At 40.3% G+C, this 24,547-nt stretch overlaps 1 protein-coding gene across 1 annotated transcript in view; it reads right to left on the bottom strand.

Moving 5' to 3' along the window:
• Positions 1–18,161, bottom strand: part of LOC111149192 (kinase insert domain receptor) — a 43,346-nt gene extending 25,185 nt beyond the window's left edge. The window contains exons 1-12 of the mRNA XM_022506137.1: positions 17,829–18,161; positions 13,353–13,446; positions 11,234–11,430; positions 8,120–8,250; positions 7,723–7,891; positions 6,981–7,120; positions 6,166–6,343; positions 4,632–4,746; positions 4,380–4,543; positions 2,350–2,503; positions 1,314–1,437; positions 680–788 (exon numbers count right to left, since the gene is read on the bottom strand). Coding sequence (XP_022361845.1) covers positions 680–788; positions 1,314–1,437; positions 2,350–2,503; positions 4,380–4,543; positions 4,632–4,746; positions 6,166–6,343; positions 6,981–7,120; positions 7,723–7,891; positions 8,120–8,250; positions 11,234–11,430; positions 13,353–13,446; positions 17,829–17,895 — 1,642 coding nt within the window. The 5' untranslated portion in view covers positions 17,896–18,161. The remainder of the gene's footprint in view (positions 1–679; positions 789–1,313; positions 1,438–2,349; positions 2,504–4,379; positions 4,544–4,631; positions 4,747–6,165; positions 6,344–6,980; positions 7,121–7,722; positions 7,892–8,119; positions 8,251–11,233; positions 11,431–13,352; positions 13,447–17,828) is intronic.
• Between the last annotated feature and the right edge of the window lie 6,386 nt (positions 18,162–24,547).

The raw sequence follows: 24,547 nt of genomic DNA, 5'->3' as shown, positions 1-24,547 counted from the left end.
AGATGCAGTCCACAGATAGACATCAAATCTCCACTTTGAGCTCTAAACGCAGTTTTTGAGATTGAAAAAAAAAAAAAAATCCAAAACATATTCAAAGCAGATAATTATAACATGGAACTTTAAAAATTTAGTTCCTCATTGACAAATCACACTCAGTGACATTAAAGCTTTATTTATGAAAACAAATTAGCTCAGACTGAACTCTTTCACCTAGCCCAGTCAGCTAAAGCTTATCCATAAAACTGAGATGAACAGGCAGAATCAGCAGCATTGGGAGGAAACTGTCCCTATGCCATTATAATTCCCTCCAGAAAACTCAATGCTGTCAACTGTTCAGCACCAAGCCCCCTGAAGGAACCCCAAGAAGCCAAGTGCTGTGTTACACTTGGATGGTGGAGACATGATTATGATGTAGAACTTGTGGCTAAAAACAATGTGAAACCATTCTCTCCCCTGAGGGAATGAGAGTGTCATTTGCACTGACTTCACATGAGCCCAAGAGCTAGCGGAGGAGTCTTCAATTACGAACAAAAGCACCCAGAATCAGTCCAAGCCCTCTCCTGAAACACCATGCCACTCAGGAATGGCAAGGACCACAGAGTATCAGAGAGCTTAGAGCCCAGCTGGTGAGAGACCCAGCTGGTGAGAGACCCCACCCCACACACAGAGTGGTACTTACTGGTCACATGGAAGGAGATCACCCTCTCTCCTCTCCCAACTTTGTTGATGGCTTCACATTTGTACAAAGCTGACACATTTGCCGCTTGGATAACAAGGGTACTTACAGTCTATTTAAAAATTTAAAAAAAAGAAAACTCAGGCCATAAGCAAGGAAGATTGTGTTTATGCACATGAATTCAGACTAAAATTCAACCTGTGAGACCTGTGTACTCCATTCATACTACTGCACTGACCTCTCTCAAATCCACACAATTATAATTACGCTTGTGTGGTTCATGCATTACACAAAACAGACACTGGAAAACGAAAAGGAAATAAAGTGTTTTAACACTGTATGCATTTTCTCATTTCTGTATCTGTAAAATCAGAATCACCTTACAACAGATGTACAGATTTAACGGCACATGTGTTTTACCATCCTCTGGTCAGATATTATTAAGTCAATGGCACTTCTAAAAGTCAGTGGTGTTTTCAAACTAACTTAATACGTTAGTATTTTATCATACAATTAATGTGACTATCCATCTCCGATATCCCTCACATAAGATTGACCTCATGCTTCCATTCCATCCTTCTATCCTTCCAGGAAAGAAAGAGAGAGAGACTTTCAAATTAAAGAACTTCGAACTCACTTTGTTTTTTCCTTCAATTATGGCAAATTGATTTTTGTTGACTTCAATTTTATTTCCCCCCTGGAAGTCATCCACATTTCTCCATCCTTTACAAGTACGTGGGCTTGTCATTAAGGCATCATGGCTATAAGGAAGAAATAACAGCTTTTATTATGACTTAATTTTTCTTTAGTTCAAATCCACAGCAAGGAAAGGCGTCCAAGGTTGGTTCTTATGTTCTTAGAAATAACTTTCAGTGCATCCTACCGCATTACACGATTTGGTGCCAATTAAAAATAGGCCTCAGCAAAGAAGGAAAAGGTTCTAGGTAGATTCTTCCAGGATACAGGAGGGAAACAGTTATTCTGGGAACAAACCTCCATTCATAAATTGAATCGACAAGACAATTCAAGTTAATTTAGTTCAAAGGAAGACAAGGAAACTAAGAAGTCATTGGGCTTCTTAAAGTAATCTCCCTGGGACCGTGGCCTTTGTGTAGGAAATGGTCAGCATCTGAGGAAGAAACTAGTAGTGGCCATCTCAAAAACAACAACAGGAAGTGAACTGCTCGGGGTGGTAGTGGGTGGCTTGTTGTTTTGTCTTCCTAAGGATGTCTGGACTTGTGTGAGAACCTGATAAGCTGGGCCTGAGAATCCAAAGGCTGCAGCCGGGTCTGTAGCTCCCTCATATCCACCAGCTTTTCCTCTGAGATGGACCTTCTCCCAGATAAGAAGGAGAGAGAGCGGTATTCACCAGTTGACTGGCATAAGGAAAAACACCAAAGATTAGCAATTGGCAAAGTGAGCAAAGAGCCTGTGTTTGGAGAGGTCTGCGCCAGGGCTAAGTTAGGAAGAGAAAGCTAGCTGATCTCAAGGTGGGACACCCCACGGAAAGACATGTCCTAAAACATAAGACATGGAGAAAGATGGAAGGATAAAAGTATAACTTGGGGCATAACTTTCTTAGGAATGGCCTTCTCGGGGTGGAATGGCGTTATACCACAGTGTAGCTGTAAGAAATGCACAACAGCAGGAAAAAGAGGATGTGGGCTACTCACAAGGGCTTGTAGGCGCACTCCTCCAGCTGCCAATACCAGCGAATGTGATGTGGCGGTGGGACAGAGTAGACCGTGCATGTCAGCATTTGTGTGGTGCCGTACTGGTAAGAATCTACCAGAGAGATCAGGGACTTCTCACCGATCTGCGGTGGGACTGGACATGGGGGAAGCCACATTTTAATTTTCAATCCACTTTGAGAAACAGAAAGTGGAAGTTTTCATGAACTGAAGCCTATGTTTCTACAAGCATATGATTTTGCCTTCTTTTTCTTTTTCAAAGAACATCTAGACTGCGACATGGGAGATATGACTTCTAGTGATAACCATCATCCTCATAAGTGGAGGACTGTGTGCAAGTCTGTCCACCGTCTGCCTCAGTTTTTCTCAGTCTGCATGATAGGGATAACTCTCCTTGTGCTCGCAATCTCAAAAGATCAGAAAGAAAGAAACTCATTGTGACTAGCACAGCAAATACGTTCATTAAGTGCTAGCCATTGTTATAAGTGCTCTGCATAGATTAATTCACTTAATTACACAGGAGAAAAATGAAACAGAAACATTAAATGACTTGCCCAAGGTAACCTGCTTCTCTTCCTTCTCCCTCCTCTTCTTCCATTTCCTTCCTTCCTTCCCTCCACACTCTCTCCCTCCTTCCCTTCCATTTCTTCCCTCCCCCCTCCCCCTTTCTCACTTTTATTCTCTTTCCTTTTTTTTTTTTTTCTTTTTCTGGTTCCAAAGTCATTAATGCAAAACTATTCCCCCATTGCTATCAACTTAAAGCCTCAAATTATACTCTCAAATTGTGACTTTTTATATTTATCTTATATAGCAGGGTAAACGGTAGGGTGAATCAAATGTTTAGTGACTTCATGAATTCTTGAGATGGGGTTATATACAATGTCCATTTTTACATCTTTATTTTGTGTTCATTTTCTTCTCCCTACCCTACTCATTAGCTTTCCAGCTTCTCACCATTCCCCAATGTCTGATTCCCAAGTGGCTTCTGAGTGACATTTCTGGAACATTTTCCCTTTAAAATTTTCTCCCTGAAGCTGATGTCCCAGAAAAGAAATGAAGCAAAGCTCAGCAGACATACAGAGTGGTGGCAGGATATATAGGGAAACACTTTAATTTACAAAAGAAGATCCTGAAGTTTCATATGCCAGGCCAATATGGAGAACAAAGAATTCTAACAGAAAAGCATTTCCCAAACTGTGTTTGGGGCAAGAGATTAATGGATTTCCAGGGTGGGAGGGGGATGCTCTGGTCAAATATCTTTGTCAAACCCTCAATACTCTATGTGTCTTTCCCTGGAGAATGGCAATATACATGAACACATTAAATAGAGGTCCTGATAAGTGCAGCTATAAAGACACCTGTTGTACATTGACTTAATATCTCCTACACTTACTTGACCATATACTGTTTTATTCCCTACCCAGACACTTTCAGTTTGAAAAACAATGTTCAAGTCATCCTTAAATCAAAAACTTAGTATCTTCCCTTTATAGCCTCAGAGTCCGATAGATCTTAGATTCCTGTTTAAGAAAAAAAAATTAAGTTCCAACAAGCCAACAATGTCAACCTGCAAAAGCTTTCTGAGTTGGAACCTGTCTTTGCATCATACTAGCAGCTTCCCACAAAATTCAAAAAGACTCTTGCACATTTGCATGCCAGGTGCAATTTCATAGGACAATTTCATGAGATAAGAGCAAAGGTAGTACAACAACTGTCCCTGTAGGCATTCTTATTTCACAGCATATAGCCATCAAGCCTGTCATCTATGTGAATACCACACTTGACACCACACAGTCCATTTACATGGCCTCTTAAGCAAACATATCCAGAGCGCACTGCCCTATACCCCATTTCAACTCCACTGCTCTAGGTCACTTTTAAAAATAGGAGCCTATTCATGATGGGAATGAAGCAACAGGTGGAAAAGGAAAGGTGGCCTGGCTGTTTAAGAAGATACAATCGTACTATTTATAATTAATTTTGGGCAGAGAAGGAAAACTGAATAAACTCACCATTCACAACCAGAGATACCATGTGGCTCTGTCTCTCCTTTGACATGGGGTTTGTGAGGATGACAGTGTAATTTCCTGTATCTTTTTCACTCACTTCCGTAATAACCAGTTCCTTTTGCCCTTTTACTGTGTGATTGGACTCAATGGGTTTTCCATTTTTATACCTTGGAGGAAAAAAATTCCCAGAATTATTTTAATTTAAGGGTTTGCTTTCAGGTGGAACAATGCTTTGCATTTATCTGCAATACTTACCATTTTATTTCAGGGGTAGGGTAAGCAAGGTACTTCACAGGGACTTTAACACGGTCTCCCACTGTGGCTTCCACCAAAGATTCCATGCTACTATCAAAAGCAATAAAAGGTTTTTCTGGAAGAAAATAAAAATAGTTATTCTCATAAATGTCACCTTATTATTAATGGTCATTTGGTTTAGTTTTTCATGTCAAGTGAAGAGTCAAAGATCTGGGGAGTCTGAGCTGCCACGGGGCAGGGATTTCCCCGCACTTCCTTTCCTTGGTCGCGGTCCAGCTTCTCCCACACAACTGGCCTCTGCATTTGCTTTCCTCTCTCACCAGGTGCACACTGCAAGCCTACTGACTGCTCAAGTTTCAGCTCAAGAGTTTGCTCCTCTGGGAAGCCTTCTCCAAGTCCTCCAGGGACCTTAGGAAGCTCCTTGTCTACTCCCTTGGGACCCTATCCCTTCCGGCCCTATGTCCCAGGACTCAGTCCTCAGTCACTTCTCTTTAGCTACACCTTCCTCCAGGCTCAGCCATAAAGTGCCATCCACATTACTACTAAACTTGTATTTCTTCCTCTGACTCCTCTGGGTTCAAGGTGTGTATATTAAATATCTCTATTTGGATGCTTAGTGGGCATGTCCAAATAAACAGACCTAACACTGTTTCTCCAAATCTTACTTTCCTGTCAGTCTTCCCTCTCTCAGTAAATAAAACCACCATTTGCTCACTAGATCACATTGATTCAAATCATCTTCTGTTCTTTTTCTCTTACCCCACCCCCCACAGCCACTGAGTCAAAAGGCAGATCCTGCTGGCTCTATCTTCAAAAGATATATCCAGAATCAGATCATTTCCCCAAGCCACTCGTCATCTCTCACCTGGATGCCTGCAACTAGCCCCCCACTGGTGTCCCTACTTCTGCCCTTACTTCCCTAAAGTATTTCTCAAAAAATACATAGTAATCCTACAAAAACATAAACCCAGAGCATGTCTCTGCTCAAACCCTTCTATGAATTCCCATATTATAAAATCCAAAATCTTTACCAAGGCCTATAAGTTGGGTGCCATATGAATTATCACCTAAACTGAGATATTTATGTGTTATTATGTGACATCATTATAAGTGGAAGAGAATAAATAAGAACTTAGGTTATTTGTTCAAAGCCCCAAAGACAGTAATTAAATCCAGGCCTCCCCAATTACAAAGCCCATGAATAAACACAGGCCTCTCAGCTTTGCCATAAAATGAAAATTTTAAACTATCTTAGATCATAATACTTTGCTTATTATCCTACTAATCATAGCATCAACAACAATCACAATAAGTAAAACTTAGTAAGTGCTTACTGTATCAGCTCACCTCATTATTAAAGTTGGGATTTGAACCCAAATTGTGCTTTTGGCCTCTAGGTCATATGGTCTCCCTAAGCAGGAGCTCAAAAATATCTTCTGAATGAACAAAGTAGGAATCACTAGCCAACCTAAATTTATTTAAATTATCTCACTTTCCAAGGCACTGAATAACTCCGAAGGAAATCTTAGCTTACCATGGACCCTGACTGATGTGTTGCTTTTCATGGTCATCATCCCACTGGAAGCTGCACAGATATACTGCCCTTGGTCACTCCGGGTTACACCATCTATAGTCAAGGTGCTCAAAAATTTCTTCATCTCACTCCCAGACTGGGTTTTTAGGTCCCGGATGACAACTTTTTTATGCCGATGCTGAAAAAAAAGTTCACTGAACTTTCAAAGTCCAGCACAACATTACCTGATAGCATTTAGATACCCACAAGATCAAGCCTTGGCCCTTGGAGAAAACTATTCATGCCAAAAATAAGGGACCTCAGAACATTTCATAACATCTAGACAACCAATATATTTGGTTTCAGGAGAAATAAATGGGACCAATTGAATTAAGGTTTTTAAAGATGAGATGGATATGTACTGCAGAAACACAAGCAAATACGACCACTGCTTAAGGAGAAGTAGATTTTATGCCCTCTCTTGAAGACAAATTCCCTTAGAGGGAAAACAGAACAAAGACTTTGGACCACAGAGAAATAATGCAATCTGAAAAGATGTAACCTAGAGAAAATTCATCTTCACAGCCTGATGGTAGCAGAGTGGGACCAAGTTCTTGGCATTGCATTCATTTTCCATGGATGCTATATGTTCTGCAGTTCTTTTAAACTGTGTGTGTGTGTGTGTGTGTGAGAGAGAGAGAGAGAGAGAGAGAGAGAGAGAGAGAGTTAAGGGCCTTACATTTTATCTGGCCAGAGAGGTCCCTATCTCTCAAGCCAACTCCATTGCGCTTATTATCAAAGTATTGAGAGGCCTGGCTTTGCATTGTTAGTGTTACCTTCGAAGAAGGGTATTCCCAGTTGAAATCAATCCCCACATTTAGTTCAGTCCTTGCTGTACAGTTTAAGACAAGCCTCTCTCCAACAGACAGCTCAATTTCAAGAGGGGGGCTGATAACCACATCATAAATCTTATACCCTGGAGCAAGGAAATTGAAAACACAGAGAAAGAGAAAACAAATCTATAACTTAGCATGTATTTTTTCAAAATGATGCAATTTCAAAATGTGCCACATCTTTTTTCCCTGAGGGCCTCACCAATACTTGGTACTTCCCAGCAAAATGGCCTACGGAGACTTACAAAGCAAAACTACAGAGACTTACAAAGCAAAACTACATCTCAAAGATGTAGCTCAGTGGCTAGAAAAGCAGCATTTGTGAATACTCAATAGCCAACAAAGCCATCCTTAGTAAATTATAGAGCTTTCCATAAAATAGGTATAATTAAAAGAACTGATGCCAAGCAATGTTCTTAACATTGAATTTTCCATAAAATATGCTCCAATAATAACACTCTTTTCCATCCTTGCTTTTGGCAAGAAAATAGAAAAACTCAATTGTGCATAGGTTTATTTAGTAGAGAAGAGTAGATGTAACGGATTGCTCCACACTAGATCTTGAATTAATATATTTTTCAGTATCCTTTGTCCTTCACCCAGTACCTTAATCTCCAGGATCTTAATATAGGAAGCTAGTCTTTAATGTCTGATTTAATGATACAGAAAGAAACTGTCTACTTACCTACAACCACAACTATGTACATAATAGACTGGTAACTTTCATCATTAATTTTTGCTTCACAGAAGACCATGCCAGCATAGCTGATCATGTAGCTGGGGATAGTAAAGCCTTTCTTACTGTCCCAGGAAATTCTGTTACCATCAGGAACAAACCTCTTTTCTGGATACCTCTGGGTAGAAAAGAAATATCAAATATTGAATAAAGTGCTATCCAAAAGTGAAAATCATGTAAAATGATCACTAAAGAATTCATCACTAAAGAATATAAACTGGTTTTATTATCATTTTGACCCTTCCCAGAGGATCTTTAAAACATATGGCTGATAATATATTACATATAGGCTACCCACCTTAACCTTATGAAAACATGAGAAATGTTTGAAAAAGATGTAACTTACTGCACAAAGTGATACATTGAGGTTGGAAATGGACCCAAGACATGGAATCACCACAGTTTTGTTTTTCTTCTCAGTGATGTAAACAACTTCATGTTGGTCACTAACAGAAGCAATAAATGGAGATCTGTAATCTGGAAGAAAAATTAATTCCCTTAGTTAATGGCATTTACTGAAAAGTTGATTTTGCTTCCAGTTCATAAACTCTAACCAGAGAAGCAAATGGTTGAGAATGACATTTCACAGCAGGCAAAGGAATCCACAGACTGGTCCGCTGGTAGATCTCTGGTTCCAAAGATATGCTGCAGAAAGGGTGTGTGTGTGTGTGTGTGTGTGTGTGTGTGTGTGTGTGTGTGTGTGAAAATCTGAAAGAAAACCCCTAGAATGAAATTGACTCTTTTCATTAGGATCATCAACAAGTAGAATATATTTTATAGGTTCCACATTGAAACAGATGGATCATTATAATTTTTTTCAAAATGAAGAAGCATACTTCATTTTTCATATACATTTTCATATACACATGTACATTCTTCACAGACACTAAATATTTTTCAAGTACATTAATTTAAAGTAATTTTTTAAATTTTAAATTAATTTTGAAGTTAAATCTGTACTTTACCTACTGAATTTTATTGATGCTTAAAAAAAAAAAGCATATTCTCTTTTTAAGCAAATAATGTCCAAGGGCCATGAAAATAAAGCAATGGATTCCAAAGGATCTTTAAAATAAGCAGAAAATAACTTTTTGATTCAATTATTCAAGAAAAAAAATGATGTCGGTATTTTAAGATTGTGAGCACTAGGTATGAGATTCTTTATAAAATAATGATCAGTGGTTTTGAGTTCAGTTTAAAATTCAGCAACCATTAAATCTTCAATGATAAAAACTCAAAAAAAACCCATGGCAAAAAGTGAGAAGAAAACAAAAGAGATTTTAATGCCATTCAAACATTGTTCCTACATGTGAATACACCTCTGGAAAAATAGTCCACTCCCCAGAGACAGAGTCGCTGTACTGTGAAATCGTACTTGAAATCTCACAGAGATAATGATTCAGACTGCTATGCCCAACACACCTGATCGAGCATTTCCAGAGTTCTTCAGGATGTCTGGTCAAACTAAAGAAAGAGTTAATTAAACCAAAGGGAGAAAGGCAGCTAATTCCCTGCAACAGCAGAAGTTTGATTTCCTTCCCAGCTGGAAAGCACAGAAAGGCAGCCAATCCAGCCCACCACATGCCATAGCCATTATCTTATGAGGCCAAGACCTACTTCCTGGCTCCATCCATTGCTGGAGGGAATGGGGTCAGAAGACTAAGGAAGCAAGGTAGGGACCAGAAGGGACATTAAAGGGCCGTCCATAAGGAATACTTCAGTGCTTTCTTTCTCATTGTTAAACCTCATGACAAAAATCTTGGACAGCTCATCTCCTAGAACATTAGGCTTAGACAGGAAGCAGAATTTAATGGTATACCCAAAGACAGGCAATGCATAAATAAACAGTGCCAGGGATTGCTACTTCTGAATATTACCTACTTTCATCCACATACTATGAAATATTACCAAGCTTCCTTACAGAACAAGTCCTTGGAAGCTAAGTTAACCTCTTACGTAAGACTAAAGCTAGTCAGTAAATCAGTTCTATTTCAGTATTCCAAAAAAAGGAAATAAACAAAAGAAACCCAAACAACCACCCATCCTCTCAAAATAAAATATTTACTGTAACTCGTGAAATGAATTTTCACATGTCTTCAGGTTTCCTGACTTGGGGAGAAGGAAATAACGAGATACTATGGGAGAGGTTCATCTTGTAGTATTTCCAGACAGGCTAAAAGCAGGAAATCCTTGCAATCTTCTGAGAAAGTCTGATCTCCCAAGACTGCCAGATCAAAAGGAGCCAGAAATTCTCGAAGATCTGAGCCTTGTCTCTTTCAAATTCTGCAGAGGAAGGAGGAGGGCACAGAATTCCATCTTGGACTGTGCTCATCCTGGGCAAAAAAAATTCTCAAATATTGTGCAGTCCAGGAATGACATACGTTATTTTGATGTAGTCTCCATTTTCCCACAGCACTGGCCATATTGCACTATTGATGTGTAAATGGAGATATCCAAAATGCTTCTGGAAAAAAGTCTAAGCCATCTTCACCTGCCTCAAATCCTCTGGGATGCAAAAAATTTATACAAATGTATAAATAAAATGTCTAAACAGCTCATTTTCACTAAAAAGAAAAATATTTAGTATACCCAAGCAAAGTACTAACTAATTAGTACTAATTACTGTTAATTAGTACTAATGTTAGTAACACTAACATTCCCCAAAATTGTATGACAGAATTATAACTATCATCATTCAGGTCGGGTTTCCACAGGAAAATTAACATAGTATAAGATTTTTGAAACACTAAAGGAAAATAATTTATATTGTACATATTAAATACGTGTAACATTGTGTTTTATTCTACATGGATGTTAAATTGACCTCCATGGTGTCAATCCCAAATTGCAAACTCTAGAAAGATGTTGTATATCATCCAATACCTCAGACCACACAAGCAAAGGAAAGAAACACTGTCCTCAAAAAGCCCTTTGAGGTAGTATCTTCATTTGCACAAGAGGATGGAAATTGTTTTTCACAAAGTGTAAGTAGGAAAAGAAAAGTTCTCATGTACATAAAAGCTCCAGAGCCCTTGGCTGTTTCCCTGGACATTCTTGAGAAAATCTCCTACCCTGTTGTAGATAACCTATCTCTCCACAGAAACCTCTCCGGAACGCACCCTTGAACCTCCCTTTTCAAGGATTTCAGGTTCTTTTTCTCAAACATCAGAAAGCTTTTTATAAATCCCCATAGCCAATTGTGAACACAGATTTCCCTTAGAAACAAAGAGCAGAACCACACTAACTGGGCAAGAGATGTAATGGGCCCAAGTTCCAGGACAAAGCAATGAATCTGATTCTCAGAGGAAACCTTGAGAGAAAAGAACTTGTGTATTCCTGTTGGCAAACAGCCTTTGGAGCGAGCGTTTTGTCACACTCCATTGTCCTTGATTCTTCTCTGCCTGTGGTGTTTTATACCTGGTAAATCAGCTTAGGAAATGAGTTTGATGTAACCACTTACCTTGAACATGGACATAAATGGTTGAGGCCCTGTCAGTGTCCCAGTAGAAGCACTTGTAGGCTCCAGTATCATTTCCAGTCACTTTTGGGATTGTGAGCATCTTACAGAAGGGGCTGTCCTTGCACTCAGTCACTGCCACTCTTTTCTCAGAGCCACTCTGATTGTTGGGCCAGAGCCAGTCCAAGTCCCTCTCTCCACTGAAAAATTAATTCCAGGCAAGTAATCATGTGTAATGCCATATTATGAGGCTATTTCTAAGAAAACAGAAGGTTTGTTTCTCAAACTTATATAAACTCAACAGATAGATTCACAGCCTTCTACCAATGACAGACTGAATGGACAAATGACAAAAAGCCATAAACTCAGCTTCAGACACCACTTATAAGAATTCCTGAGCTTTCTACTAATTAACTTATTCACTCAACAAATATTTCTTAAGCAGGTGCTATGTGCCAAGTGTTGTTAAAATCTGGGGACAGAACAATGAACAAATCAGACAAAAACCAATGCCTTTATGGAACTTCAATCTAGTTAAAAGAAACAGGCAATGAAATAGTAAGTAAACCTCAATGAAGCTGAATTTTTTTTAGTAAAATTTATGGTGTAAGTAAAGTGTAAGGTGGTGATAAGTACTGTGGAGAAAATATAGAATATGCAAAGAGTAAAGAGTTCTGGAGGGAGGGGGCTTGATGAAGCTATATAAACACAGGGAAGAACAGTATTCCAGGCAGAGGGAACAGAAAACGTAAGTGCCTTGGGACAGGAGTATCTGGAGTATCAGGGGAATGTCAAGGAAGCCAGAGTAGTCAGGTAACAGTGGCAGGCAGGAAAATAAGAAGTGAGTTTCAGAAGGAAGAGGGCGCAATTGTTTCAGAGCCTCACAGAACCTTATACAGACTGCATTCAAACAAAGATTACTTTCATTGCCGCATTTCCCTGCAAAGCCCTAAGAAAGATAGTCCACATTAAAAAAAAAAAAAAAAAGGCAACATCATTGATACTTCTTTTGAAGAACTGAACTTTCCACAAAGTTGCAGCTACATGAGCAAAGTTACCTTAACACACTCTGTGGCTTTTCCAGGACCTAAAAAATTCTTTTGAATGAGTTTTAAAAGGAAGTATGGGATCTTTGGGGATTTTAAATACCCTCTGTTATTGAAGATGGGTAAGAGGAAAATCCACTAAGAAATGTGTCTTCAGATAGCAAAGCTGGAGAAATAGCACAATTACTATGTCTTTTCCCAAGGGCTGGATATGGGTTACCTACCCTTGATAAGGGGATGAGAATATCCTTTGCAGTCTACAGTCTGAAATAGATCTGTGTCATGTTGACCACTGGTGTTCATCAAGTGTAAGCGATGGCAGTAAGCTGACCAAGGTTCTCTGTGGACCCCTGGCTCTCTTATCAGAGGGCAATATCACCTCCCTACATCTCTGCCAAAGACACACTGAGAGGTTCCTGAGAAGTCTCCAGGTCACTGCATTAAACCCCCAAGTCTTCTACCTTTCCTTTGGGGGTTGGGGCTATGACACAAAATCTAAATGGTTCTCCCTTTCAAAGAACTCGGCTTCCCCAGTTAGCAAAAAATCAATAGCACGACTTCTTGCTAGCAAATCTTGCTAGCAAAATTCCAGAACATCAAGTCAAAGCATGAAGTCCATTACCTGTGCAGAACATGCACTCAGTAATATTAATGGCCGAATATCAAACTGCTACTACAGCCATAATTTCATCAGAAAGTAAAATTCCTGGCAAGGGCTAAACAAATGTCCAAGAGCCATTCTGATTATAACAAATATGGTCCCAAACTCCTTCAACTCCATCCCTTAAAGGTAAGAGGGAAAATCCTCAATTTCACTTATTTATTCAATATTTATCAAATGTCTACTATTTACTGTAAGGGGGGGGGGCAGAGAGGAGCAGGAAAACAATTCCAGAAAAATCATACAAAATTTCTGAAAGAAGAGCTTTCTCATTTTTCATTATTAAATCATTTATTAAAAACCTCACTACTTACAATGACTACAACTCTACTACAATTCTGCTTATGTAGATTTTTCCCTCAATAAAAAAGGAGTTACTTAACATAGGAAATCTGAATGTAAAATGAATCCTTACCTGCAAGTAATCTGAAGAGTTGTATTAGCCATAATTGTAAGTATGTCTTTCTGTATGCTGAGTCTAGGTGGATCAGGGGAAACACTAGGCAAACCTAGAAACAAATTAAATAAATGAATATGGTTGCCACTGAGTCAGACCCAATAGGAAACACCTTCCATAAACAATGCACACTCTATACTTTAAAAGGCCTCTTCAGCAATTCATTGTGTAAAACTGTGAATTTACTTTTCACCATTCCCAGTAAAAGTTCACAAACTGTGTCATAACAGGAAGAATGGGCAGATGGTCATAAACCAACACAAAAGTTCTGCAATTCATGGAGCTAGGGTGGAGTTCCTGTTTTCCTGCATTGCCAACTTCAAGGTCTTACAAAAGGATATAGGACATTGAAACCAAATGAACCTTCATCTGATGATCTCACTCCCTTGGGAAAGGACCCACTGACATTTCTTATAAAGCATAGGATGCACACAGTTGACTAAATTGCTGACTAATGAATACCACGAAGAGAGATTTCTATACAGTTCATCTATGTACCCTGAAGGGGGGAGGAGGGCCCATGACATTGTCTCATTTTCCTTTATCAATTTTCTCGTGCACTTCCTCTGGTAACTGAACTGCCAAAGTTGGAAAACTGTACATTAAAACTAGGTGAGAGGAACTGGGCCGGGTTGGGGGGGGGAACATTTGCCAGTGTCCATATCATACACCTATTAATACACTTTTCCTTAGAGAATGGAACTAAAAAAGTGTAATACTAACGAATTAAAATTGGGGAATCTCAAGTTATTAATCAAAGCTCTGAGCTCTTCCTTATATCAAGCTTAGGATACAAGAAGTTGACTTTACCTAAAAATACCACAGGACAGATTACTCACCATGGATCACTCCCCAGCAAGAAAACAGAGTTCTTTGTGAATTACAAGCAAAGATCTAGTAAATGATGAAAATCTATCAGAGAAAGAAAAACTGTCTGTTATGCTAGGGCCTTAATAACAAGATCTCCAAAACATCACCTTAAAAAGTGATGGATGCTGGGTAAGCATGCAGGTTTCATATGATCCTTAACTCACATCAACTAAGAACAAATGATTCTCTACCCAAAGAAAATGGAAACACTAATTCAGAAAGATACATGCACCCCTGTGTTTATCGCAGCACTATTTACACTAGCCAAGATATGGAAGTAACCTAGTGTCTGTCCATCAATAGATGAGTAGATAAGAAAGATGTAGATGTCATGGGATATTACTCAGCCATAAAAAAGAATGAAACTGGGGCGCCTGGGTGGCTCAGTGGGTTAAGCCACTGCCTTCGGCTCAGGTCATGATCTCAGGGTCCTGGGATCAAGTCCCGCATCGGGCTCTCTGCTCAGCAGGGAGCCTGCTTCCCTCTCTCTCTCTGCCTGCCTCTCTGTCTACTTGTGATCTCTGTCTGTCAAATAAATAAATAAAATCTTTAAAAAAAAAAAAAAGAATGAAACTTTGCCATTTTGCAACTACGTGGATGGAGCTAGAGAGTATTATTCTAAACAAAGTACGTAAGTCAGAGAAAGACAAATACCGAAGATTTCGCTCATTTGTGGAATTTAAGAATCCAAATAAACAAATAAAAAACAGACTCTTAAATATAGAGAACAAGCTGATGGTTACCGGAGGAGAGGTGGGTGAGGGGATGGGTGATACGGGGGGTGCAGATTAAGAGCACACATATCATGATGAGAACTAAGTAATGTATAGAACTGATGAATCACTATATTGTAGACCCAAAACTAATAGAACGCTGTATGATAATTACACTAGAATTTTAAAAATAAGTAAATAAAAACATTTTAAAAAAGAACCACTGACTCTCAAGGCCTAAACTGGCACTTGGATCTTGGTGGGTAAATAAGACAGTATTAGCAAATATGAAAAAGTATGAGTAAAGAGAGTGAGCAAATATCCAGTGCAAATATCCCGTATATTCAATTTGTGGACCTCAGTGTGAACAGCTGCAGACAAAATGAATAACTGCTTACACCTATTCCTACACGCTCAGCCAGATGTGCAAAGTAGGTTGCTGGCACACCTGTAGATGTGTTGATCAATATCATAGGTTTTTTTTTTAAAGAAAAATCCTAAAAATTAAGTTATATCAATAAATCTCAGAAACTAATTGGTATCGGTACTGATTTGTGTTTGGGCTAGTAATTCTTAAACTTTAGGATGTGTAAGATATCCTGAGCCCTACAAATCTGCATTTTCACAAATATTTCGATGACTCGATCACCCACAGTCATAGGACATTCTTGGACAGCTATTGACCTGGCTTATCAGTTCAGTTACTTAGCACAGCACTTTTCAATATGGGAGGAAATAACTGCACCCAAAGTAGATAAACAATCAAGTGAAGCGTTTAAAAGAAATAGAAAAGACTTTTAATGATGGAGTCTCACTTTAAGAAAAGGAAAATGAAAACAAGTCATTTGGATGAGTACAAGTATCAAACCTGTCTGGGAAACACTACGTTAAGAAACACACTGAAAACAGTAACTTAACACAATGTGTACGATGATCCAAATGAGAAGGAACTTAATTATTCGGGCACACTTACGTGAGAAAGAAAATGGTAGTTTAAAAAAAAAAGCTCTAAATAAGCCATGTTCATCCTACCACCAAAATAAGAGGTTCTTGAAGATCTCTCTTAAATGATTATCACAGATTATCTCATACTCTAGACACTTTCTTATGTTCAAAAGATTAATTAAAGATATGCTCTCCATTCATAGGAAGCTAAGACAATACCATACTATTCTAGAGACATGTATACAACAAAAATCTTTTCAACAAGGTTTTATCAATAATGATATCTTCAAATTCCTATCTGTAGACCAACCAACATTCAATTTCATTTTGCTCCATTAAGCTTCATTCATTTTCATCGGCAAGTTTAAGTTCTACTCTTCGAAAAATTCTAAAGAAATAACTATAAGAAGCACATATGCTGCTACTCAATAAAAAGCCCTTCTATGTTCAAATTCCCTAACCAAAATTAATTAATTTGTGCACTATTACCCTTCCAGCTCAAAGACAGGAAGGAAAAACAACAGTGCCTCTGTCTCTAGAATTTGATGGCACCAATTACAGCCCAATCCAATTAAGCAAGTCACACACTCCAAAAGGGCAACCTCATCATTATATTCAGGACAACCCGATTACAGTTACTAATGCTGCACTATGAAACACCCCAGGCTTAGAAGCAACTCACGTCTTTGTGGGATACAGAACAACCACATGTTCCAGACCATAAAGGGGGAGAGAGAGGTCTTGTCAGGGACAAATGAGCGTCCCTGGTGGAGCTGGCCCTGATGAAACAAGTCATTATTAAGAAAATTTAAGAACTATAGACAGATGATCTTGTTACTGTATATGAGTGTCTTTTTTTTTTAAGACATGTGATTTTTTCATTTCAATATAAGGAATTTCTCTCCGAATTATTTGACTTGTTTCCCCCTCCACCTTCTCCCCTTCCTCACCCTCCAGAGTGGAAATCTGGAAATCAACAAACTGTGGCTATAGAAAAGAGATATGAGAAGGGGGCGTCGGGCGAGGAAAGCGAAGAGAGAAAGGCAGACATTTATTGCATCAAGAGCATGGGTGTTCTTAGTCCTGAAGGAGTCTGAAATATACGTGGCCAGGAAGGCGCAGAGTGGAGCTAAATCTAGCTACCTAGTCCCGCAGAGTAAGTTTTCAGAACGTGAACTTCTGACCATGCGCTTATCCCAAGGACCAAAGCTTTGAAAGGTGAGTGTTAACTTTGAGACATTTGGGGAGGCTGTCACAACCCCGGCTCGGAGCCCAATTTCACCTTCTCTCTGCAAGGGAAGTAGCATCTTGCACCAAAGAAGGGAAAAAAGTTTCCCTGAACTGCACCTCATACAGTGGGTATGTCTGTGGGTTCCGACCAGAAGGGAACAGCACACCGGGGTCCGCTCGACTCCTGCGAAGCAGAACTGAGGGCGCGATACGTGCCATCCGAGCAAACCTGCTTGAGCTCCCTGCAAGGCGTCCTTCCGCGAGCCAGGGCTGGAACCGTGCAACCAGCGGGACAAAGTTCCCGCCTGCGGGGGCACCTCCTGCCTGCCAACCCCGGGCGCCTGCCTTCCCACCCAAGACCTCTCGAGAGCCTGAGGGTGTGTCGGCCCCGCAGCACTCGCTCCAGCCGAGGCCCGGTGGAAGACCAGAGTCGGGGGCGGGGGGGGGGGAGGAACTGGGCTCGGGAGACCACCAAATCTCTGGATAATCTTAAGCCAATCAAAGAGCCTCAGTTTCCTCATTGGTAAATGAAAAAACACAAAGTGTCAAGTCATTTTTCATCTTCCCAGCTCTCTGATTCCGAGTAAGATCCGGCCTCCAGGACCTCTCCGCATCCCCCCATCTCTCCGCCCGCACCCGACCTTTCCGCCTTCCTTCTAGGGAGTGGGCTCCTTACCCACTGAGGCAGCCCTGGTCTCCACGCAGAGCCACAGAGCGATGGCCAGCAGCGCCTTGCTCTCCATCCCGCACCTCGCGCCGGGCGCAGTGCCCAGGACCCGGGCGCCGGTTCTTTCTCCCTGGGCCTGTCCCGCGAAGAAGGCGCGGAGGTGGAACGGGCTCCGTAGTGCAGGACTGTGGGCGCAAAGGGGAGGGTGCCCTGGCTCCGGTCCCGGCTTGCAGGAGTGTCTGCGGGGGCCGGGAGGACAGGAAATCCCCGCTGCGCAACCGCTCCGGGCTTTCGGCAGCGCGCAAGTGATGCTCTGCGCGGGCAGGAGAAACACAATCACCCACCGCCAGCTCTCCCGGGGTCCCGGGACTTAGTGCCTTGCGAGAGCTGGAAGCCGAAACTCTAGAGCTTGGGGGCGGGACTGTGAGGGGCGGGGCCGGGGCGGGGTTCCCCTCGGCCGCCGGCCCCGCCTCTCAGCCGGGTACCAGGCCGGGACCCGCTGCTTCCCGTGCGGATTAGGTCTCCCGGTCTCCCCGCTTGCCTGGGACTGCATGTGGCCTCGAAACGTCCCAGGCGCACCAACTCCCGTAAGGGCTTCCGAAACACTCCAAGCTTCAGTAGGCTGGGGCCTTCCGAGAGGCGGGGGGGGGGGGGGGGGGGGTGATATCGAAGCAGGGGACAGCGCTGCCAGTGCAGGCGAGGGACGCGGAGCCTTCAGGAGTACCGAAATTTGCGACCGTCCTCGGCGCCCGCGCGTTCCTGAAGTGGCTGGGGGACAGACCGTGGATCAGCAGAAGGTTGAAGCGACCAGGGACCATTCTCCTGAGCCCAGGCGAATGCAGGATCGCAAACCGGCGGTGACTGCAGCCTGGTTTGCTTGGCTAGAAAAAAACTATAGTTTAAAAATCCGACTCTGAATGTCTTTAGTCAGAATATACACATGCTAAGTTCTCCAAAGTGTTTCCTCTTTCCTCTTTCCTATTTCCTCTTACACCTGGCATCTTCAAATGTTTTTAGGTTACCAGCCTAGTCCCCAAAGGCACTTAAATTTGAGACCCTTTACCGGGCTTTCACCAAAAACCTACAGCACGGAGCTGTAGGCACCCAGGGCTCTAGCACACCTGCATTGTGAGAGCCACCCATCCGAGTGAGGCTCTCTCCTTGACAAGGGGCTTTTGTCCACCTTGTTACCTGACAAGGAGCCCCTACTTGACTCTTCCTGAGCTTTTGACAGGTCCCTTTTCAGAACGGAGCTCCCAGACAAGATACCCTCAGGCTGAGGCAAAGCAGGCCGGCTTCACTGGAGATGCAATGAAGGAAATGCTCCGGGATCAGACCCAGGGCACACAGAACACTCCGTACCAAACCTCACAGCTATCTTTCTGCATGTGTAGACTCCTCATGGAGCTGTTTGGAGAATTCAGGTCCTTTAGATGCTTCTTTTCCCCTTCTTTTCTCTCCATTTCTCCCCACCTAGAGAGTGACACCAAATTCCCCTAACTTCTTTAAATAAGGATCTTGCAGATCTCTCTGTCTTAAAGGATCATCCTTCAGGGAGATGAGGAGGTAGAATTATTATTTCTGCATCTAGGCCTAACGAAATACCCAGTGTGAAGTATTGCTTTTTTTTCTATGTTTAAGATCACCAAGGGTGGCCTGGGTATAAGTATTGTGTGTTGGCTTTTTTTACTTTAAAATACAACTTGAGGGATGTCTGGGTGGCTCAGTTCATTAAGCATCTGCCTTTGGCTCAGGTCATGATCCCAAGGGGAGCCTGCTTCTCCCTCTCCCTCTGTTCCTCTCCCCTGCTCATTCTCTCCCTCTCTCTCCTCTTAAATAAATAAATAAAATCTTTTTAAAAATATAATATAATATAACTTGAAGATCATTCTACATCAACCCGTAAGGTTCCACCTTATTCTTTTTAATAGTGGCATGATGTTTCCCAGTAGAGATGTACTAATATTTGATCCAGGAGATATTTATTGGGAAGAGGCACAGATCTCCTTAAAGAAACTCCTCTCTTCCTGCGAGTAAACTTAGCAAATAAAACAGGACAGGCTCTGGCAAAGCTGGACATGGGGAAGGGGGTTGGAACCTGGCTTGGAAAAGGCCATTTTACTCCATTTCCATTTCCATCTCCAAACAATTCTTTTTTCTCAGGCTTATTTACAATTCATGACACTTCCTCTTCCAGGTCTCACTTAGGAAGATAGTGTCTCCTCCGAATGCAAACCAGAACCTGCAGGCCCGTGGTAATAGCCCCCTTTAGAAGTCTTGGAGGAAATGATGCGTCTTTGATGGCCACAAGACCAGAATTTGGCAGGGTCTCAATGAAATCAGTCTACCACATTCCCTCCCACACAGTACTTAGAAGTGCCTTATGTTCATGAAAAATGACAAAGTCTGTTTTTTGAAAAACGCCTGGTCTATGGGCAACACCCTCCCATTATCTGGCACCATTGAAGTGATTTTGTGACTTAATCCTGCAGTACAGGTACAACCACAACCTATCAAAGTGCCCAAGTGTGTTTAGTGTTCCAGAGATGGGATTCAGACACATTTGGGGGTGAAGCAGCAAAGAGTGCCACAGACTCTGGGACCACACTACCTGGGCTTAACCCTCAGATCTACCCCTTACTATCCATGTGATCCTGACCCATTTATTGGTTGCATACCTATGAGACACAAAAGATGATAATAGTACCTACTTCATAGGGTTTTTTGTAAGAATTAAATGAGTTATTTCACGTAAGGCACTTAGAATAGGACCCAACAGCTGGTGAGCACACTTAGTACCTAGTAAGCATCTAATACATGGAAAGCATCCTATGAAGATCAGTCATGCTACATACAGTATGTGGCCGCCTTTGTGCTACAGAGATCTACACTGCAAATAAGGCTCACTCATACAATAGCAGTTTTTGAGCACCTATTATGTGGTAGGCACTATAATAGAGACTACAGTTACAACGCTGAAAATAAAGGCAATATGAGCAGAAATGAGCTGTCATCACGTAGCTCCATCTAGGGCAACTTTAACTCAGTCACAGAGTGCTCTATATTCTAGCTACTTCTTTGGGTTTCATGCACACAGAATATACATTGTTCATATCACCAAAGCACGCTACATAAATTATACTCCATGTTGCCAAATTTGGCTCCATCACTATAAACATTTTGGACTTTGTATATTAAAAAGAAAAAATGAAGACTAGCAAAAATTTAATAATTGTGGGTTCATTTCATTTCATTTCATTTCTCATCAAATATGGGTTCATTTCATTTCATTTCTCTTTACTATTACATGTTTAAAATTTTCCGTGCTAAAAAAATTTAATGTAACTATACCCAAAATGATGCCTGATCTAGCATACTGTCACTAACTTTTCCACAGTCAGTATCTTGACATTACCTCTGGGAAATGGTTGAGACAAAGAGGCAGATGGATGAGAATTTGCACTTTTTATTTCATATATTTCTATACCACTTCATCAAAAGAAGAAAGTGTTACTTTTATAAATAAAAAATATAAAGATCAACTCTCTCTTCTTGTGTCTGTTATATTTTCAAATACTGCCATTTGTTGATTACCTATTTGCATAACACTTTCCCATGTTTACTTATTTTAATTTGTTTCCAATATTTGTTTATGTTGTAACTTACAAGAGCTTATGACTTGCCAGATGTCGCCTTGATTTCATAGCACATCTGTACTCAGGACTATCATGTCAGGGGAGATTATAAGCATACCCTTCATCTCTCATTCACCTTCCTTCCACATGCACATTTATTTCACTGTCTGTGTGATTTATTTTTTTAACTTAAACTCAAAATATACGTGTATATTCAAGGGAAAAAAAGGCTATGTCCCCGCAAAGCCAGGTTTGACTTGCATGTTTCTATTAGTGGTTGGTTTTCTTCCTAAACTCTAACATTCTAATAAATATAAAACAAATTCCTTTTTGTGAAACGGATGAAACAGAATCTATTTACTTGTCACCCACGAAGGAAAAATCCCAGTTACTTTAAATAATTATGTCTATGTGCCCTCCCCAAACTATCCCATTCAGTTTCTTGTTATAGCTCACATGCATATAAATAAAACCATTTTTTAATGTGGAAAGCAAACAAGGAATTTAAATAATCAACTGAAAATTCACACAGCACAAGAGAAGGATGTTAGAAAATAATAAAAGTAGCCAACATTCATCACGTACCTCCTTTGGGCAGACACTGTTCTGAATACTTCACTTCATCCCTTGCTTTATCCTTAGAACATCCCATGAGGGCAGCAAGCAATATTAGCAATTCTTAGTAGAGAAGAGAAATAAAGACAAGAAATTATTTATTTTTAACTTCAGTAATATTCCTTTGCCTTCCTAAAAGTCTTGCCCCAAAAGTGCTTTATCTGTTTGCAAATAATGGATGCATAGTTTTCTCACCGTTAATCAATGACATAATAGAAGCCAAGACACTCTTTACTTTTTTTAGAGAAGAAGGAGGTGGAGGAGATTTGGGGAGCACTTATTATGTGCCGGGTAGTTTCCTTGGATTATCTTCTTTTAACATTTACAATAACCCAATGTAGAAGATACTCATAGTGGCTTGTGGCAAGGGCGGGGGCTGCAGGGGTGAGATTTAGGTTTAACTTTTCTAAAATCCCACAACAAGAGGTGGAGTCAGAACTGAAAGACAGAGGGGTATTAAACACCCAAGAGAGATCCCTCCAAGCACATAGAGATAGTTTCTTATTGAGGGTTGGTCTCTTTCAAGGGATGAGACTGAGTCAGTCAATGCCACTGGCTTCCCCAGCCTCTCTATGATGATCACTTCCATTTTCCCAAGCAGATAGTAGGCCAAGGGTGACTTAGGAGAATCACTCTGGGACAAACGACCTAGAAAGAGGAAACAAACTGAGGGTTACTGGAGGAGAGGTGGGTGGGGAAATGGGGTAACTGGGTGATGGGCGTTAAGGAGGGCATGTGATATAATGAGCACTGGGTGTTATATGCAAATGATGAATATGAACTCTACATCTGAAACTAATGATAAGTGATTGAATTTAAATAAAATAAGATAATAATAAAAAAGAAAGATATGTTCTACACAGGGGGGAAAAACAAAAAGAATGAGAGGCAGGATCTCCCCTTCACCCACACTAGGAATTCCAACCTGGCTGGATCCTCATGTTCCTTCCAACCTCTGTCCCACTGATCTTTTCCTCTAAAGTAAGGTAGTTTTTACTATACACATAAGTATTTGTGCATTTAGGACTTGGGACATTTCTTTTCCAGCATGGATTTTTATTTATTTATTTATTTATTGGTCCTTTGGTCTCCTGGAAAAATTTTAGTCAACCTTCAATACTCAGGTCAAATGTCCTTCCCAAGTGGTATGTTTTAGTTTTCTGTTCCAAGTCTTCTTCAGTTGAAATCTTCTCAGAAGAAATAATCAGGGGTTAAGTCTTACCTGAGCAAGTAGTTGAGTCTAAAAGGATGGTTTTAAGTTTTAATAAGAATGGCGAAATGCATAATGATTATGCTTATTTAGTAAAATGTATCTTCTATACTATAGACTTATGGGGACATGTCTAATTAAATAGAGCTATTGTCAAAGATACCATGGGGTGTAAATTATATATGCTAGCTATGTATCACATATCTTACATGATCATTCTTAAATTCACATTTAAGTAATAGCCATACACTTAATAAATATATCCAGAGCTATACTGAATTTATACTTTTTTCTAGACAAATCAATATGAATTATCATGTTATTCACAGAGCTAGGAAATTGCTTTCCTTTTCCTATATACACACAGCACTTACATGATATGATACATAATATATTCATATGTGTATGTGAATGATTCAGCCTCAAAAGCAGACATTAGATCAAATTCATTTTGTATCCTTAGTGCCTACATTTCATGCATACTCACCTCTTAATACATTGATGGATTTCAAATGATTTTTGTCATCTTCCTTTCTGCTGGTCTTTATTTTTCCTTTGCCTTTTCCCCCCAGAATCTCATGTCTCTTGGTATCCTCACAGTTATCTTTACAGAGAGTGACTTGTTGAGATAAAGAAAACCATACAATGGCAACATAGACACAGGCAGAATGAAAAAGTTCTTAATTTCTTAAGCAGGGGCGATTGGAGTTTTGTTTTTGATCTTAAGTAATGAAGAAAAAGGGAAAAAAACATTTATTAGATTTGCATGTGCTATACAAGAAATGTGTGACTTGAATTTCATGCCGGTGTCTTTTGCAGATTGTAACCATTTTCCAGTGAATTAAGACCATCTCCCCTTTTAAAAACTTATCAAAATTTTTCAAGAACTGAATAATACATTTTTAAAAAAAAAAGCCTTTGTTTCCCAGCGAATAGTTACAAGTCACTCATCCTTCACAGGAAAAATACATGCACTTCCAGGTTAGTTGTACAAGATTTCAGTGCTGTTCACATTTTTACAGAATAAAGAATGTTCCCAGTAATGTTGCTTCACCAGCAGTAAGAGTTAGTCAATGACAGCAGAAAAGTTTTATGTTCTTTGTATATAAATATAGTCTTCAGAGTTTCCAAAACATTGGTGAGTAGTCCCTTGAGGCACAAATAAAAATTCTCTCTCTCAGCAGTACTTTTGAACATTCACTTCTAATACTTCACTACCTTGGTGCACATTTTTAAAAAGAAGAGAAAAGAAAACCCACCAAATGAAA

The sequence above is a fragment of the Enhydra lutris genome, unplaced genomic scaffold, assembly GCF_002288905.1.
Source record: "Enhydra lutris kenyoni isolate GAN:26980312 unplaced genomic scaffold, ASM228890v2 scaffoldscaffold21, whole genome shotgun sequence".
NCBI classification, from domain to species: Eukaryota; Metazoa; Chordata; class Mammalia; order Carnivora; family Mustelidae; genus Enhydra; species Enhydra lutris.
The sequence above is the reverse complement of the archived record's forward strand: the minus strand, read 5'-3'. Positions and strand labels throughout refer to the sequence as shown.